At 38.8% G+C, this 17365-nt stretch overlaps 1 protein-coding gene across 1 annotated transcript in view; it reads left to right on the top strand.

Annotated features, from left to right (window-relative positions):
• LOC135479352 (uncharacterized) overlaps window positions 1–16297 on the top strand; it is a 39491-nt gene extending 23194 nt beyond the window's left edge. The window contains exons 5-10 of the mRNA XM_064759176.1: window positions 83–301; window positions 7262–7633; window positions 8743–8844; window positions 9437–9538; window positions 16084–16222; window positions 16276–16297. Coding sequence (XP_064615246.1) covers window positions 83–301; window positions 7262–7633; window positions 8743–8844; window positions 9437–9538; window positions 16084–16222; window positions 16276–16297 — 956 coding nt within the window. The remainder of the gene's footprint in view (window positions 1–82; window positions 302–7261; window positions 7634–8742; window positions 8845–9436; window positions 9539–16083; window positions 16223–16275) is intronic.
• Window positions 16298–17365: the final 1068 nt, after the last annotated feature.

Below are 17365 nucleotides of genomic sequence, written 5' to 3'. Positions count from 1 at the left end.
CCTCACGTATTACTAGTATTTACTTGTAATTGGAATAGAGTAGTGAAAGAAGTGAAATTTCCCAAGTGTTTGTACATTTCAGGGTGCGAACAGATGGCATCAAATGATTCAGAAAGGATTTCAAATCCTAAAGACTTGTGTCTACATCTAAAGAAAACTGGTTATTTTACACCGAATAACGTCATATCTGTACAGGCGCTACTGTGGAATGTTGGAAACATCGCGTTGTATGATGAAGTGTCAAAGATAGCCGAAGAGACCAAAGACATCCTTTACCTTTGTGAACCTAATCCAATACCTGGTTAGTATAATTCTTCATTGTCAGAACATATATGCTCGGTTTCTTATCATTATTAGATGAGAGAAGAAAAATTGTATCTCAATATAGTTTTATAAATGTTTTCATTATTTTGATGAGAATGATATTTTTGTAAACTTTCAGAAAAACAATGCCAGAAACTGTCCACAATTTTGACTGACTAAACGTAAAACTATGGGTTCTGAAATGGCTTTAAAACCTAATTACGATATCAATTGTTTATTGAAAGGCATTGTTGGTAAAACCCGGATTCATCTCTCACTGATATTCTGCCTCATCTCCCGCCTACAGGGTGGATACTACGATAATGGTTTCGTAATCACCCTTGCTTTAGTGTAGATATGAAAATGTTCACACATCTGTCTTTTCAATATCCCATTGTATAATGTGGCATGCGTGCTTCTGCCAGGGTATTTTCAGTCAATCACTGATTGTCCCTTATAAGTGTGCATTCCCATGTTTCGAGGCAAATGCACGTTTGTTCGGATGCAATTCATTCAATTAGACAACATTATACAGCATCAGTATACAGTGTTGTGAACAGTGATTAGTTTTATTAACACGAATAGGCTGCAAAAAATCACTGTGCTACCAGAAAGTACCAGTGATAGCGAAAGAGGTCGAACAGCCTGTGTAACCCATGTTGTTGTTGATTGGCCACTCAGTTCTATCATGCCTGTTTTGTCTCAAAATGATCGCCCTCCGATGGCAAGTCCATGTGTAAGAAGTTATTTTTTGTGCTATAACTTTTCCTAAGTCTACTACGAAAATATTCCTTGTACACGTCAAAGTTGTGACTACAGTCAAAATTCCAATGCCATTTTGTTTTGAACTATTCGTGTTAACGACTATGTGTGTACCGGCGTGTGTAACGTGAAACCTGATTTGACTGTGGATCATGTATAATAATGAAGGAAAGTTAAGGGCTTTGAACATGGCTCAGTAAATCAGGGTAGATGGTGTTGGACATACATGTATACTCGCGCGGTGTGTTTTATCATCTCTGTAATATTTTTGCATATATTTGAGTATGTAAACCCAACAAGAGCATCGTTATTGTGAAGTACAAGACTTAGTTCATAAAATACCTGTGCAATTAGGCTTTTTTGCAATAAAATTTGAGTGTTGTCTCTTAGCACTCTGCCTGATACAAAATGGTCACATTTCCAGTGATGTGCCCACGCCACAATTAAAAAACTAGAACTCATTGGTTTAAAAAGGGGTCTGCATGGTTATTGTGCGGTACAATTGCAGCATTATAAGCCCCCATTCAATTTTACTTGCCCAAAATTTCATTTTGTTTATAGATTAAAGCACATGAAGGCCAAGGAGGCCCATACGCACACAATTTTGCATTTTCCTTTTGTAAGGAACAATTCTGATCATTCAGGGATAGAATTGTATTCAAGTATCCGTTGATATGCACTTCTAAGACTATTTAAGTCAATATGGGTTGTGTACATAAAAGTTTTAAAAATAGAGTAGTTGTTTTCATGGATGTGTCCTTTATCCAACAATAGAAACCGCTGAGTTGAGTGAACTAGCAGAAGTAAGTCAGAAGTAAGTCAGTGACCCAGGTGACCTGGGTAAAAAACTGGGGTACATATTTCTAAATGAATGTTATTGATATTTCTAATACTTATTAGATATATCATTAAACCCCAAATTACAAAGTAAATCGCGTAATGGCGTACACCATGTTTTCTTACTGGGATAAAGATCTATATCATTTAACATTATATCATACATCTGCTTTGACAGATTGCGCTCGTCAAGAGATAACAATTTTGTCCAAAATCTAACTATTACAAACATGCGTTTTTTGAATGAATAAGTCCTTCCAAGTTCACCATAAATAAAGACAATTTGATAGCAGCGCTGTACCTCGAGAACAGATTTACAAAAGTAAAAGGTGAACAGTATCTATTTTTTTTACCTTTGAGAGAATATAACCACAAACTGCAGCCCCGTAATTCAAAACCGGCAGCACAAGTTTATTATTTATTTATTGGGTTGGAGCCCGGGGAAAATCCACGACCATTCACCACGACCAGGTTGCTGGAGGACCTTCCCACGTACTGCCGGAGAGGATGAGCGGGACTTGAACTCACAGCGACCGCAATGGTCAGAGGCTCCTGGGTCATTCCGTTGCCCTAGCGCGCTAATCGTTCGGATTTTTGGTATTTTTCTTCCGTTTTGTTAAATGCTTTAAGAGCTGTAAAAAGAAAAGTTTTCACTGGAAGTTGTTGAAATTTAGTAATTTTAGGCACAAGGTTATAAAGCAAAGTTTGGCTGTTTTTGCTAAACTTTGGTCACTTGACATTGTGGCCATCTTGGATTTTGTTCAAAGGCTTTAAAAATCTTCTTCCCAAGAACCAACCAAAGGATGCTTTTAACATGTGATAGCCTTGTAGAGTGATCCCAGTTAGAGCAAGTTTGAAAAAATCTTTCGAACACTTTGGAAGCTAGCCACTGGTCCAAGTTATAGGGCCATAAAAAGTGTCAAATACTGATAATGTTCTCATGTTTTCTGGTGTATTTGGTAACGCTGATTCCGAATCTGCTTGGATATTCCCTATCTTTGCAACTTTTTCAAATTTGGTCAAAAAGCTCGTAATTTTCAGCTCGTAATTTCAGTGACCTGTAATTCTAGAACTATGGTAGCTAGAAACCAAGAAATGAACAACTCTCCCTCGTGTGTAAAGCTATCTTTTGCTAAAGGTTGAATGTTTGCACGTAAGCCAGTCGTGTTCGCAATGCATCGTGGGTAATTCTCAACAATCCCGACGACATTCCCCCATACCGCATGCTATCACCAATGTAAGTCCAAAACCATGGCCAAATATACCAACAATTTCTATCCACACATCTACCTTGAGTCACGACGAGCCTAAAACATGCAACTCTTATTAGGAAAACTTCAACCGCTACAGAAACATAGCTTTCCAGTGTCTTTTCAGGTCTAGACCTTACATTCCCGTAAGGAAAAGAGAGCTTTAGGATGCTGCACAGAAAAGTAACTACAAAACCGTACGCCATGGCTTTGGAGTTGGATCTTTTTTAAACAAAACAGCACACAACACCGCTTATTCCTCCTAACTATTTAGACCAAATTTTATGGTTTCCTGAACTTTTCTGTCAACCACATGCACCCTGTTCTCACCCGCTGTCCAAACCCAGATGGGACACTGGGGTGGGGTCTTTGCACACAATGTGTTGAGCAACATGAAATGCACGTACTTAACCAAGTGTGGTCATCGCCAAGGCCTGACACGGGCAAGACCCTGTGGTGGTCTTCAGCACTGGACGCATTGTATATGATATCTGGTAGTGTGGGGTTCAAATCCAGTTGATTATTTTTCGTTTTGTCAAGCTTGTTCTTCATGTTTTCTGTTTTTGTAAATACTGTTACAGTTTTTATGTGCAGGTTAACGTTTTGGAATTGTACATTGTCTGTGTTCTTCGGCAGTTATTTGTGTTAGTAATTAGTTTAGTGCATTAGTTTCATAGTGTTTTCTTATTTAACATTCAGTTGGGCCTTGATGCGTGGTCACTGGTATCGCTGTAAGGAACGTAACGTCTTTAACTAAATAATTGTAATTTATGATAAACTGAATTATAATCATAACCATTCCGGATGTAAAAGTGCTTCGGTTGGAGACAATGGCATAAGCGCACTCAGGTTACTTGACTGAGTTATTTACATTTTCATTGGTAACTCTAGTGTCTAGCAAATATTGCGTTCTCCTTATGCGCGGATAATGATTACTCCCTGTAACATCCGGTTGTCTGGGAGTCAGCCATCTTGTGTTTCTAAGCGAAATACAGCGTTCAATCATCTCCATCAGTCAATCGGCTACTAATTCATTTGTAATCATCAATCAACACAATAACAACACCACAGTAACAAGTTTCCAAACGCATATTAAGACAAACCTATCACTCGTAGCGAAATGGTCTCGTGAGTCAAAATGAACGTGGGGAGTTGATTTGTTTACCGACAAATTTCAGTTTCACAACATTAATGCTTTCCGGTGAAGTGATCTTTGAAAATGACAAAACATGCACATCTGCTTTAATTACAATTTACATGTAAACTATACTTTGTGGTGGGGATAAAATAACATCTTGCTGCTATCTTGTTTTTTCGGGATACGGACAAAAAGTCCTCCTGTTACTGGAAGCGTGGACAAAGAGTCTTCTCCATAACTAAAGCTTGTTTTCTTCATACATTTGAAACACACATATTAAAAGCTATAGCACACAAATGCAGCACAACTTTATAGCAATATTAATGCAAAGCAGTGCACTTTGATTCTTCTCTTAATCCTCTTACCAGATAATGGGGTAAGAGGGATTAGCAGCTATTACAGTACATACTTTACTAAAAATGTAAACTGATCAGTCAACTGAGTTAGAACCGTCACTCATATATCAATGTTATCAAAGAATATCAAAGAATAAATACTACGGCAAGGGATTTTAATTCTTCTCTTAATCCTCTACCTTAATCCTCTGTCAGAACTCGGGCATGATTACCATATAATGGGGTAAGAGGACTTAGCGGCTAATCTGTTTAAACGATGCAGCAGGAAAGCAAGTCCGTTAAACATCCCACAGAACTGTTTAACTGTTTGATTTTCCTTGTATTTGGTTGCAAGGTCTAAGCTCTGTATTTACCGCCAGGTACTTTGGTTGGGATGGAAAGAATATACTTGACTTCTTACATGGGGACCTATTTCAGTCTGGATTGCATTCATTGCAGCTTTTTCAAAGTCTGTGATTATTGAAGCCGGGTCCTGTTAATTCCAAGATCTGTAGCTTTGTCAAGAATCACCTCCAAAAATTCCTCGTATACTTTTTGCGACTTTCCACACATGAAGGCGTAAATGCAACAGACTGCTGAATCAGCAAGGGGAGCGCGGATGACGTAAATCTGGTCAAATAGGGTTGGTGCAGTATCAAAAATCTCACCCATGAACCATGTGTCAGATCGGCTAAGGAGACGGGGGCCACCTTCCGTGGCAAAGACAATAATCCGATATCTAGCCTCGATTCCCATGTCATAAATCAAGACAGGTTTGGGATCAGGGTCATGTGAGTGGTTTGTGGAAGATTGTATATTTTCACTTCCAAGTCAGTTGTTACTGATCCCTTACAGGACAGAGCACTTTGCTTGGAACATTTCCAGCCAATGGTGATAGCACTTGTAGACTTCTTTGTGTGCATATGACCGAGATTGCACAACTTCTGTCCACTTTTGTTGCTGCGAATAATCTTCTTGATATGGAACGATTAAATTCCTGAACATTTGTCTTTTGCTTTATAAATATCGTATACGAGTGACAGATCAAACTCAGATGACTGCTCAGTTTTCCGTTTTTAGTAAAGTCTATCGTTATAGCAGAGTAGCCGCTAATCCCTCTTACCCCATGATCTGGTAATCATGCCTGAGTTCTGACAAAAGGTTAATGTATTAAGACAGAGGATTAGTTTTTATTCCTTGAAAAAAATTGAAGTAAAGGGAATTATTTCCAATTCTTTCATTTATTCATGAATTTATAGTTTGTAATAATTTAATGTGGCATTGTCACACAGAAATTTTGAGAATTTGTCACTTAAACTGAAACTGTGAAGTGGACTTCTTTGCATAAATGTTGCTAAAAAGTTGTGCCGCAGTTTTGTGCTATAGCTTTTCAAAAGTATGTTTCATTTTATATTAAGAACAACAGTAATATCGTTTTCTTCTTTTACAAGTATCAGTTCGTTCAAATGTATGAGGAAAACAAGCTTTAGTTAAGAAAAAGACTTTTTGTCTACCCTTCCAGTAATAGGACTTTTAGTCCGGAGGACTTGTTGTCCTACACCCTGTTTTTTCAATATTCAAGAACAGGTGATCACATGACTTAAACGACCAATAGTGGGCTTCCACATTTCTTGACCAATCAAATTGCAAACCTGTTTCCCCCAGTAGTCTTGCTCATGCATATAAAATTTCATCGCAATCACATCAGGGGCTCTGGACAAGATTTTTTTGGATTTGCATACTCCTCCAGTACTGTGGCTAATTGGGTCACAGGTGAGTTTTATAAAGTTTTATACACCAGCAGGTAGCCCTAGTGATTGGGCCGTTCATTGTGTCAGAAGTTAACAGCTGTGACACACAGATTTGTAACAAGACGACAAAATACAGCAATCAGAGAGACAGAAAAATAGCTGCTAAATATCAGAAAATATTCTGTGATGTTACTGGCAATTTATAAGCCATCATTGGTCTAAATTTATTCAAAATGTTGTGTTGTCATCACACTTCACGTTTAAAAAGATTAAAACAACGCAAACAGTTGCACCTTTCTGACCAAAGCAGAGTCTATAACGAATGACGGCACACTAAGTGGCATGATAAAAGCGATATTTAAGCACATCCCCCTAACAGCACATGTTCTGCTGACCAAATCTCAAACCAAAATCAACGTTCACAACCGGTATTTCCTCAGACTGCACTGGCATACATAAGCAGTGACGAAATTATTCTACCATCTTTGGTCACGTTCTGACAATGTCAGATCTGAAGCAATGATAGGTGTGCCGCCGGAAACCTTGGCTCTGTCCTCATGGCGTGTGTGTGTGTGTGTGTGTGTGTGTGTGTGTGTGTGTGTGTGTGTGTGTGTGTGTGTGTGTGTGTTTGTGTGTGTGTGTGTGTGTGTACTGGTTCAGCTGACGTTCAAGCATCACCTTTTCTTCCTACCTTTTTCTATTTTCTTCCCACCTTCTCTCAACTTGTGTCAACTCATGTGCTTAGCCACTGAGCCAAATTTTACGTGCGTGTGTCCAATACAACCGAACTCTTTTGTAGCCTTATTAACAAATTCAAGTCCACTATGGCTATCGGGTGAGATATATAAATGATGGTACAAGTACTGTTCTCGTTCTGTATTACAGTTGATGGTCACGACCATGTTACGATACATTTCAAGCAAAAACCTTCGAAGGAAGAGGTTGAGAGTTTACGACAAAGGTTTGCTATATGGTTCCGAGTAGCATGGCACTTCGTCCCGATTGTTGGATCAGTGCCTACAAGCGGCTGGAACATCACCTTTATGATTCCTGAAATGTGCACGAAAAAGTTATTGAAATCTGCTGATTTAAGTAGAAAATGGTTTCGTAAGCAAGGGATAGAATCCATGGAACTGCACGGACATACCATTGATTTAACTGGTGAGCAAAATCCATTAAAACTGCACGAAATGGATATTGATTTAAGTTGTAAGCAAGAAAAGACCGAAGAAAAGGAGCTGATCAAAAACATTACTGGTAAGTTAAAATTAGTATTTTACTGTTTTAACCTTTAGTCTTTCCGGTCTATCACCACAAATGTATTAATTAATACCATAGTTGTTTTGAAACCACATCAACATTGTACAAAACAAAGGGGATGTTACGTAAGGACGTCAGTATCTTCAACTGTTTATTTCATGTTAAACAAGGCCTCGTCATTTCGCTCTCTGGGCACTTGGCGTTTACTTAGTAACGGTAGAACATTTATCATCAATTTCATTGGCGCCAAAATTCTGCAGTTAGTCCAGGAACAGTATCAGCTTGATGACGCGGTGGCACGCACACTGACAATACTGCGGACTCAGTGGGGTGAATGCTGTACATAGCGGAGTGCAGGTGATAACGCGATGGTACGCACACTGACGATCCTGCAGAGTCAATTGGGTGCATGCTATACAGGTACATAGCGGAGTTCAGGTGATGACGCGATGGCACGCACACTGACGATCCTGCGGAGTCAGTGGGGTGCATGCTATATATAGCGGAGTGCAGGTGATGTCGCAATGGCACGCACACTGACGATCCTGTGGAGTCAGTTGGGTGAATGTTGTACATACCGGAGTGCAGGTGATGACGCGGTGCCACACACACTTACGATCCTAAGGAGTCAGTTGGGTGCAGGCTATACAGATACATAGTGGAGTTCAGGTCATGACGGGGTGGCACGCACACTGACGATCCTGCGGAGTCTGTGGGGTGAATGCTGTACATAGCGGAGTGCAGGTGATGACGCGGTCGCACGCACACTGACGATCCTGCGGAGTCTGTGTGTGTGTGTGGGGGGGGGGGGGATGCTGTACATAGCGGAGTGCAGGTGATGACGCGGTGGCACGCACAGCGTCCCTGGTTATAAAGGTCTTCTTGTCTAGAGCGTTTATTCTTACCACAACTAAGCCGTCCGCGGCTAATAAGGTATAGCTAAAACACGACAGTAATATTACTTTAAAATCACATTTCGTTTCCACCGGATTGTTCAAATTTTTTAGTTTTTCCTGTTATACAAGATAATTCTCAGACTTAATGTTAAAGACATGACGTTTAATACCCTAATTTAGTGGGGGTGGGGGATATTTTTTATTTTATAGGACTGAAACGTGACTTCCCTATTAAGCCGACTGAAGAAAAGGCACCAGAAGAACAACACTTTATGGAAGCAGGACCCAGTGAAGAATTTCAACGTGTAAAAAGTAGGTTCTTTTCAGATTTTTCTTACCTCAATCTCTCTATATTTGTGGCCAGTCTACATTAGTTGCCCCAGACCAATAAGATCCCATCGTGTCAAGCGTTAGTCTCACCATAACTAGACAGGCCGTGGTTAATAAAGTCCTGTCTTCTAGAGCGTTAATTTCAGCACAACTAAGTGTTCCTTGAGTAATAAAGTCATGTAGTCTGGAATGTTAATCTCACCACAACCAAGTGTCCCGTGGTTAATAAAGTCCTGTCTTCTAGAGCGTTAATTTCAGCACAACTAAGTGTTCCTTGAGTAATTAAAGCCATCTAGTCTGGAATGTTAATCTCACCACAACCAAATGTGCCGTGGTTAATAAAGTCATGTCATCTCGGGGGCTAATCTAATCACAACTAAGGTGTTTGTAGACAATAAAGTTCTGTCGTCTAGAGCGTTAATCTAATCACTATTAAGCAGCCTCTGGTTGGTAAGGTGCTCTCGTCCAGAGCGTTAATCTCACCACAACTAAGCAGTCCCGTTCTAACAATGTCCTTTTGTGTAGAGCACTTATCTCACTACTATCTTATTTTTTTTATTTCTTTCTTTTAAAGGATTGAAAAGTGACTTCTCTATCAAACCGACTGAAGGAAAGACATCCAAAGAACAAGTTTTTACAGAAGCAGGACACAGGGAAGGATTTCAACTTGTTAAGAGTAGGTTCTTTTTAAATTTTTCTTACCTCAATCTCTCTATATTTCTGGCCAGTCTACATTAGTTGTCCCTGGCCAGTAAGATCCCATTGTGTAAAACGTTAATCTCAGCACAACTAAGCGGTCTCTGGCCAATAAGGTCAGGTCTTCTAGAGAGTTAATCTTACCACAACTGAGCGGTCTCTGCCCAATAAGGTCATGTCGTCAAGTGCGTTAATCTCAGCATAACTAAGCGATCCCGGCTAATGTGGTCCTGTCGTCTACAACGTTAATCTCAACACAACTAAGTGGTTCCTGATTAATAAGGTTGTGTCGTCTAGAGCGTTGATCTCACCACAACTAAACGGTCCCTGGCCAGTAAGGCTCTGTCGTCTAGAACGTTAATCTCACCACAACCAAACGGTCCGTACCAATAAGGTCATGTTATACACTAGTGTGTTGTCAGAAGACTGAATCATATGTGAAATACACAGCAGATTGTTCCAAAAACACAGAAAGTAATGCGAGGTATACATCAGTGTTTGTCCAGAAGAAACTAATTAGTGTGTAGTAATGAGTATGTTGTGTCGAGATGAAACTAACTAGTGTTAGGTGTGCTTAGAGGACACAAACTAATGTGAGATATACAGGAGGGTGTGTATAAAAGACAAGAACTGATGTGAAATATTTTTCGAAGTCAGGGGCCTAGGATCAATTCGTGCTGGGTCGGGTCATACGAAAGACTTAAAATGGTACTTGTTGCTGCCTGGAGTGGCGCTCAACTTTCGCCTCTGAGAGGTCAAAACAAGGAAACAGAACTGAATGGCCCGGTATCAGTGTAATGGGTGGGTGCAAGGTATGCAGTAGGTTGTGCCCAGAAGACACAAACTGTTCTGAAGAACACACTATAGCGTGTGTCCAGAAGCCAAGAATACACAAACTAATGTAAGTTAGTGCCCCCCCCCCCCACCCGACTCTCCCCTCCACACACTTCCCCTTTTTTACTATTGATTTTTTTTTACACAACTAGCTCTTATTGTGTGAATGCAATTGTATGCAGAACTTATTGAAGGGTAATCTTCGTTAGGATGTATCCTTCTCTTTAACTATACGGTATATCAATCTAATGGTTTTGAATAGCATGTATATTTCAAAGGATGTGAAGGATATGTATTCACCTTCGCTGGATTTGTTAGAAACTATAGATTCTCTAGATGGTACATCTTATCTGGACTTACCTGGACCACAACGGTTTCTGGTTGCACCAACATTTCGGCATAAAAGATAATTTCAGTTTTGATTTATTTTTGAAATTTATATCTGGATATTATTTTACCAAAGGGTCGTGTCTATACCATGTAGGTACATGTATCTCACCACTGGCACACTGATGTTTATTTTCAGACATAAACTCACATAGCTTATAAATCCCATCAAACTAATGCTGTTATTTTACAATAGCTTAAATTACTGTTCACAAAATGTCAGTCTTGTCTATGCACGTCTTACAGTTCAAAATCGGCAATAAATTTTGTAAAATTTATAAAACAGGTCGCTTTTGAGCTCGTCGTCAAACTGTATACTTTTAACACTTCAAATATTATATTTACTGGTCTGTATACTTATTGTTCTTTATTTAAAAGCAATCATGTTAAGCTGGACTTGGTAAATACAGAATATTTCAGTTCCTTACCGAATATGGATGTCTTGACAAAAATCTGGGATATAACCACTGTAAACATTACACACGCTTTTATCATTAAAAAAAGCTTTTCTGGCGTATTGAAGCTACTGTTGATCTGCTTTCTCCTTTCGTGTTAGTCTTTCATGTACATGTGTCTACAAATAGCTGTGATTTGTGTGCCAAAAAGGCTAATGCATTCTCAAAGTGCATAAATGTTTTTCTCGACACTGATCCAAATTTTATTTACTAGCAATAATTCCGATGACTCAGCCTTGGCATATCTCAAGTGATTCATCGTTTAATGATTATGAGCAGCTGTTTTTGAGAACAGAAATTCAACACACCAAATTTTCGGAAAACTGTTGGCAGAATTATTAACACGCATCAGGGTATGCAACAGTATTTATTCGGTAAATTATAACCATAGTGTATACTCGGTACTATTTATGGGAAATACACAAGAAGACCTAATTCTGTGTCTTTATACAGTCACAATATATCCATATGATATACAAGAATTATTTCATTTCACGGATACATTTCACCGATACATTTCCCAACCCCTTTACGGGAAAGGCACAAAACTCTGCTACGCATGAGACTTTCACATACATAATGTCCTAACCCTCCTTCAGTGTGAATTGCAAGCCCCTGAGGCTAGCTTATCAAATAGGCCCAAGTACGTACTTGTTCATTTACAAAAGTGTCAAAAAATTAAAAATTACCTTTTAGCGATGGAAGTTTCAATAGTTTTGCAAAAATCTGGAGACCTTAGTGCGCCATTCTCCACACTGTTGATATAAAAAGTTCATTTGATCTCTTCACAACTACATGATTGTGTGCAATTATTTGTACTTCCTGGATGAAAGCATTATATTTGTGACAAGGCCTATTGAGTAATTTTTACTATTGTTCAGTACCCACAAGGCGCGTTGTTTTTGTGTGTGTGTGTGTGTGTGTGAAACTACTGTTACGATTGTATTACAATGTCGTGATTAAATTCTAAACATTTAACAAAGGTTTCCAGTGTTTTCTTACTTCAGGAATATTGGCTTTACAGATCACATCTGTTTCTGCGAGAGGAGCTTGTCAGTAATCACACAACACCAGTCCTATCATCTGTCGTTTCATAATTCCATCCGGGGGATGAAGTTTTTTCTAAGTGACTTTATGAGGGCTATATCTACCAGGTCACTGAAGAAAGACGATTTGTACATACGTCTTTGGAAAGGGTAGCATTAAAATATCTTTTAGATTTAGCTGGTACTTGATTCATTAATATTTATGTAATGTATAAAGTTTGAGAGCAGTGTCGAAGGGGAAACTGTCCAGGGTGAAATTTGATAGATGTTCTAGGCGGATGAATGTCCTGAATTCTTTTTCTGCCTTGGTCTCAGTATCGTTAATATCCCAAACTCCTTTGTTAACATTTTTAGTGACTGATTAGCTTAACTGATATCAAAACAGAACTTTTGTGTAAGCCCAATACCGAATCTGACCGAATAAAATGAATCTTTCAACAGCTCAACCACACATGTGACCTCAAAAACCAACATTTGGTAAATTTCCAGGACTCAAGAAAGTTAAATTTTTATCAGTAATGTCGGCCGTCACAATTTTGTTGTCTTAATTGAAATTTATTAAGAGACTCAAAAGGGGTATTAGGCTGGCATTAATTAGTAGGCCCTATGTGAATGTCATTCTAAATTTGGTGCTTTTATCCCTCAGATAACGGTAATCTTGAAGTATAAGATTAGGGCTCATGGCTATAGTGACTCGCCATTGCATCAGTCTCCATTCGGAACGTTCGCTATCTTTTTATTACTTGTCGATGTTTTTCTTTAACAGTGGCATGGGATGCAATTCGGCCGATATGGCCGTACCACTTTCCACAAAAAACGTAAAAAACAAAACAAAACAAAATTCATAAAATAAAATAAATCAATTGTAAAGTCGAACCAATTTAATGGCGACCAATAAAATGAAAGCCCATCCACACACATGTGCACTGTGGACTGTTAAGCTCATAAAACTACAATGCATCTATGTGAAGAATAAAAACTATGTCAAACGGTTTCAGGGCATCTACAAAGGTCTAGCATCTCAAAGCTTCCGGGGCATAGGCGGCTCCTGGACCGTCGCCTTTTGTGCTGGGATGGTAGACCGGTGGCTGTACCATTTTCAAATTCCTTCCGATGCGTTTGTTTATTATTGAATAAAAACTATTTTTTTATCCTCACCCTTCCCACTGTGAGATTTTCAAACCTTAGCCTTAGGCCTCATTGCATTTATGTTTACCTCATTATTACCTCGGAAAGAATGTAACGCATTGTCCAACTCATCGAAAAAATTTTCCTTGCCGAAAAAATTTTGCTTCCCTTGTCCAGAACATCTCTTGTAAACATAATACATCAATTTACATTGCAAGATTGGGAATATTTATTGTGAAAAAAAAGGGGTTGAGAGATCCTTTAACTTTCTTCCGCTCCATATACTGAACCGCTTACATAGCCTCTATATACCTTCTTTGTGCAGCATATGTTTCAAGCATTTTGCACTCTGTCGTAATGTTTATTTGAAGTCAATTTGATGATGAAAAATGTTTACACAATGAAGTCGAGATTGTACTCTTATACTTTTTAATCTGAAACCACTTACATATTTTTTGGGAAAAAATTTATTGCAGTTGTTAATGACTTTAAGTTCTTTAATGAAAGTGATGTGTCATCTGCAAAATACGTGTAGACGCCTTTGACATCCTTCCTTCAAAGACCAACACATACGGCGAAACTGGATAGCCCATTAACACCTCGGTGATTAGGAAACCAATATGTTGATACATCTCGAAATGACTGGTCCAAGGCTGAATTTTTCTAATACTTTTTTCCAGGAAATTACGATCGATTGATCATATGTCTTCTCTAAAATCAAACCAGTCAATGCTCCAATAAATCCAATAAATCGAGTATAAATCTAATATTTTGGCCTACACATATCTCCCTGGAACAGAACCTGTACAAGACTCGTATGTTTGATAAGCTTGAGTTTACTCCGTTGGCTAGAGGCGTATAGCCTGCGGTAACATGTTGTGATCTGTAAAGTTCCTTTGTCAATTAAGCTATCACATAAACCATAATCTTCACATTTCTAAATACGGAATTATAACTTTCAGCAAAATCAACCCCGGTAGGTTTTTAGCATTGGATTGATATAAATTGAAACAGTACAAACATAGTTCTTGTTTAACATTTGAATACCTGTCTTTACTATATATTTCCATGTAGGCCCTAATATTTTCATTCATTATTTCGTGTTTTATTTATTTATTGTTTGAAAGCTTGGATTTACTCGTTATTCTCATAAGATAAGTTTTTGGAGTGTTAACTTTTTTGAGACCTCTTATTTTTTCAGTACATTATAAAAATCTATTGCGGATTCAACTGAACTGTTGTTCCTTAATGTTATTGTTGAGTTATCAGCAAAATAAACACCCTTTACCATGTCCTCATGTATCCTTCTTCCCTCTATATGTGTCATACTCTCTAATTAAATATTGATAATCTCCGCATATATTATGAGCAGGAAAGGTGATAATGGACAGCCTTGTTTTAGCCCTGTTGAATTATTGAACCAACCTTTATGTACCGATACAACACAACATGATGTTCCACTATAAAAAAAACCTTATCCATTTGCAAATATTTCTCAGTAAAATTGAATACTTTTATCGTTCTCTCCAGAAAGTTAACTTCAACTTTAAAGTGAACGCCTTTTCAAAGTTAATAAAAAAAACCAAAAATGTTTGTGTTTCATGTAGGCCTATAATATGTGGTATGACCATTCTGATTCGGTCAGCTTCCAATTTTGGAAGTATCTTGTAATCTGTGTTTAGCAAAGTGACGGGGCGCCAGTTCTTCGGGTAACTAGGATTCTTTCCATATTGTAAGTTTTTTTTTGTAAATTAGAGTTACTATATACCTCTCTTACCATAGGCCTATACCTGATTTACATTCAGATCACCATTATCAAAAGAGTACTCTGAAATAAAACTGCTTCAGGTCAGTCCAAATGTTTGTAAACTTCATTTGTCGGTCCATCAGAATCTAGGGATTTGCTAAACTGCAGAGATTTAACTTCATCGACAAATCCTTCCTCTGTGAAAGGTGAATGAAAGACATGGTTTTCAGCTTCCGAGACCGAAGGGGTTTCTAAGTTACCAATAAGAGAATCAAAATAATCATCAAAATTGTAGTCTCTCTCTCATGTTTTGTAAAATATAAATTAGGATAAGACGTTTGTATTTCCAAGAAAACTTCATTGAGAGTTGTTTTATCATCACCAACAGATCAGTAGGCTTCAAAATTGTTTTTTTGCCGGTACGTTATTTTTTGTAAATCTGTCGATCATTTGGCAGGTCATGTAGGGTTACCTCCCTTTAGGGCAATGAATGATGAGCGCCAGTCATCAGCTGGAGCCCACATGTTCAAGTAAAAGGCACATTGTCTTCGCAAATGTGCCATAACTAACACCTAAAACGGAGTGCTTCATACAGGAAGGTATTGTTCTTATGATAATAAGTTTTAAACCATGTAGAGTCTTTATTTGAACCCAGTACTGAGCCTATGTCATACGTGTCATTTCGTGATGCCAGATGGGTCCCAATTTTTTACCAGCGCTCGGAGCGCTCCTCTTTTTCGAACTGGCTGAAAATGACTTTGGTTTCAAAAGTTAGAATTACATTCATGTCATTAATATCTGTTATTTTATTCCAAGAGATTGTGTACAGAAAGTTAAACCGCAGTATGTGTAAAGGTATTAACACCTCAGTCTTACAGCGTGAATTTATGGTTTGCTGCTGTATGCTGCTTCTGTTGTGTTTTTGCAGAGCCGACGCTGAGATTCACAGAGACAGACGACAGTGAGCTGAGAATCAGTGACAGCGGCTGTGTGGTAAAGGGTGAGAGCTTGTCCAGTGTGTTGGTGTCGAGGAGAGCTGTGACAGACGGGCGTTACCAGACGGGCAGGTACTACTGGGAGATACACATCACCTGTTCACATGTCTGTTACTGTTATGTAGGAGTGACACAGGAGAGCTGTGATGTGAGTGAGGAGACAGACCCTGGCCGTAACTCCTGGTACATTAGGATGGACTACCGTGGTAATAAGGTCAAGTGTTATAGTCACAGTGGTGGTGGTGGTGGTGAGATCAAACCTCGCTATCGACAGCACAGACCTTACACACGACCTCATCACCTGGGTGTGTACCTGGACTGTGATGAACACACACTGACAGTCCTGGACTGTGACAACAACCAGGTAATGTACACTGACAGTGGTGTTATCGTCACAGAGCCTCTCGTGCCATTGGTTGGGTTTGTCGGGTCTGGATCTGCTCGTCTGGTATCGGGTGACTCTGTGACTCTGCCTCAAGTTCTCTGTGAAATGATAGGCACTTCCTGACCATCAGGTATGCTAATTATTCAGTTAATCTTTTGCATCATAAAGTGTTTTAATGAAATCCTGTCACTTTAGTTTACTCTTGCTGTTAAACAAACATATCATTTAGTGTGGCCAGCTTCAGGAACTTAACTCCTACAAACTGGTTAGTGATCTGTTACAAACTTATGGTTTGCTGTAGATATGCACACTGAGTCTCTCTCGTCGGATATGTATATCGCTTTAGAAAAGCACTGCAGAAAAAGAGAATAGTGTTGTTTTCAGTGACTTTGTGCCCATTGTGAATCAAAATAAATAGGACTGTCACCATGGTAACTGAGGTGAACAGATCACGGTTTATATATACGACAATACACATAGTCAACAAGGTAGGCCTTGTGAATGTATGGTATTTACTTGGTCATCTTAATAATTTATGTCTCAACAATATGCACAATTAGTTCATTATTGTGGCTTTTGTTAATCTGCATGAAGATCATTGAAAACATATTCCTTGAGTACGTGTGGAGACAGCAGTCATGTTTATAGTTACAGATGTTGATCAGGGTTCAGGACACGGAAGACACTGACCCCATCATTGACACATTGATCCCTGACCAGTTTTTACGCCCAAGGCGTAGAATTGTGTGCTGTATATTAGTAGTAAATATCTAGAAGTGTGGCCAAGTAAAAATAAACCGCACATTTCACGTAAGCCATTGTATACACAA

This window comes from Liolophura sinensis, chromosome 12 (assembly GCF_032854445.1).
Source record: "Liolophura sinensis isolate JHLJ2023 chromosome 12, CUHK_Ljap_v2, whole genome shotgun sequence".
NCBI classification, from domain to species: domain Eukaryota; kingdom Metazoa; phylum Mollusca; class Polyplacophora; order Chitonida; family Chitonidae; genus Liolophura; species Liolophura sinensis.
The sequence above is the reverse complement of the archived record's forward strand: the minus strand, read 5'-3'. Positions and strand labels throughout refer to the sequence as shown.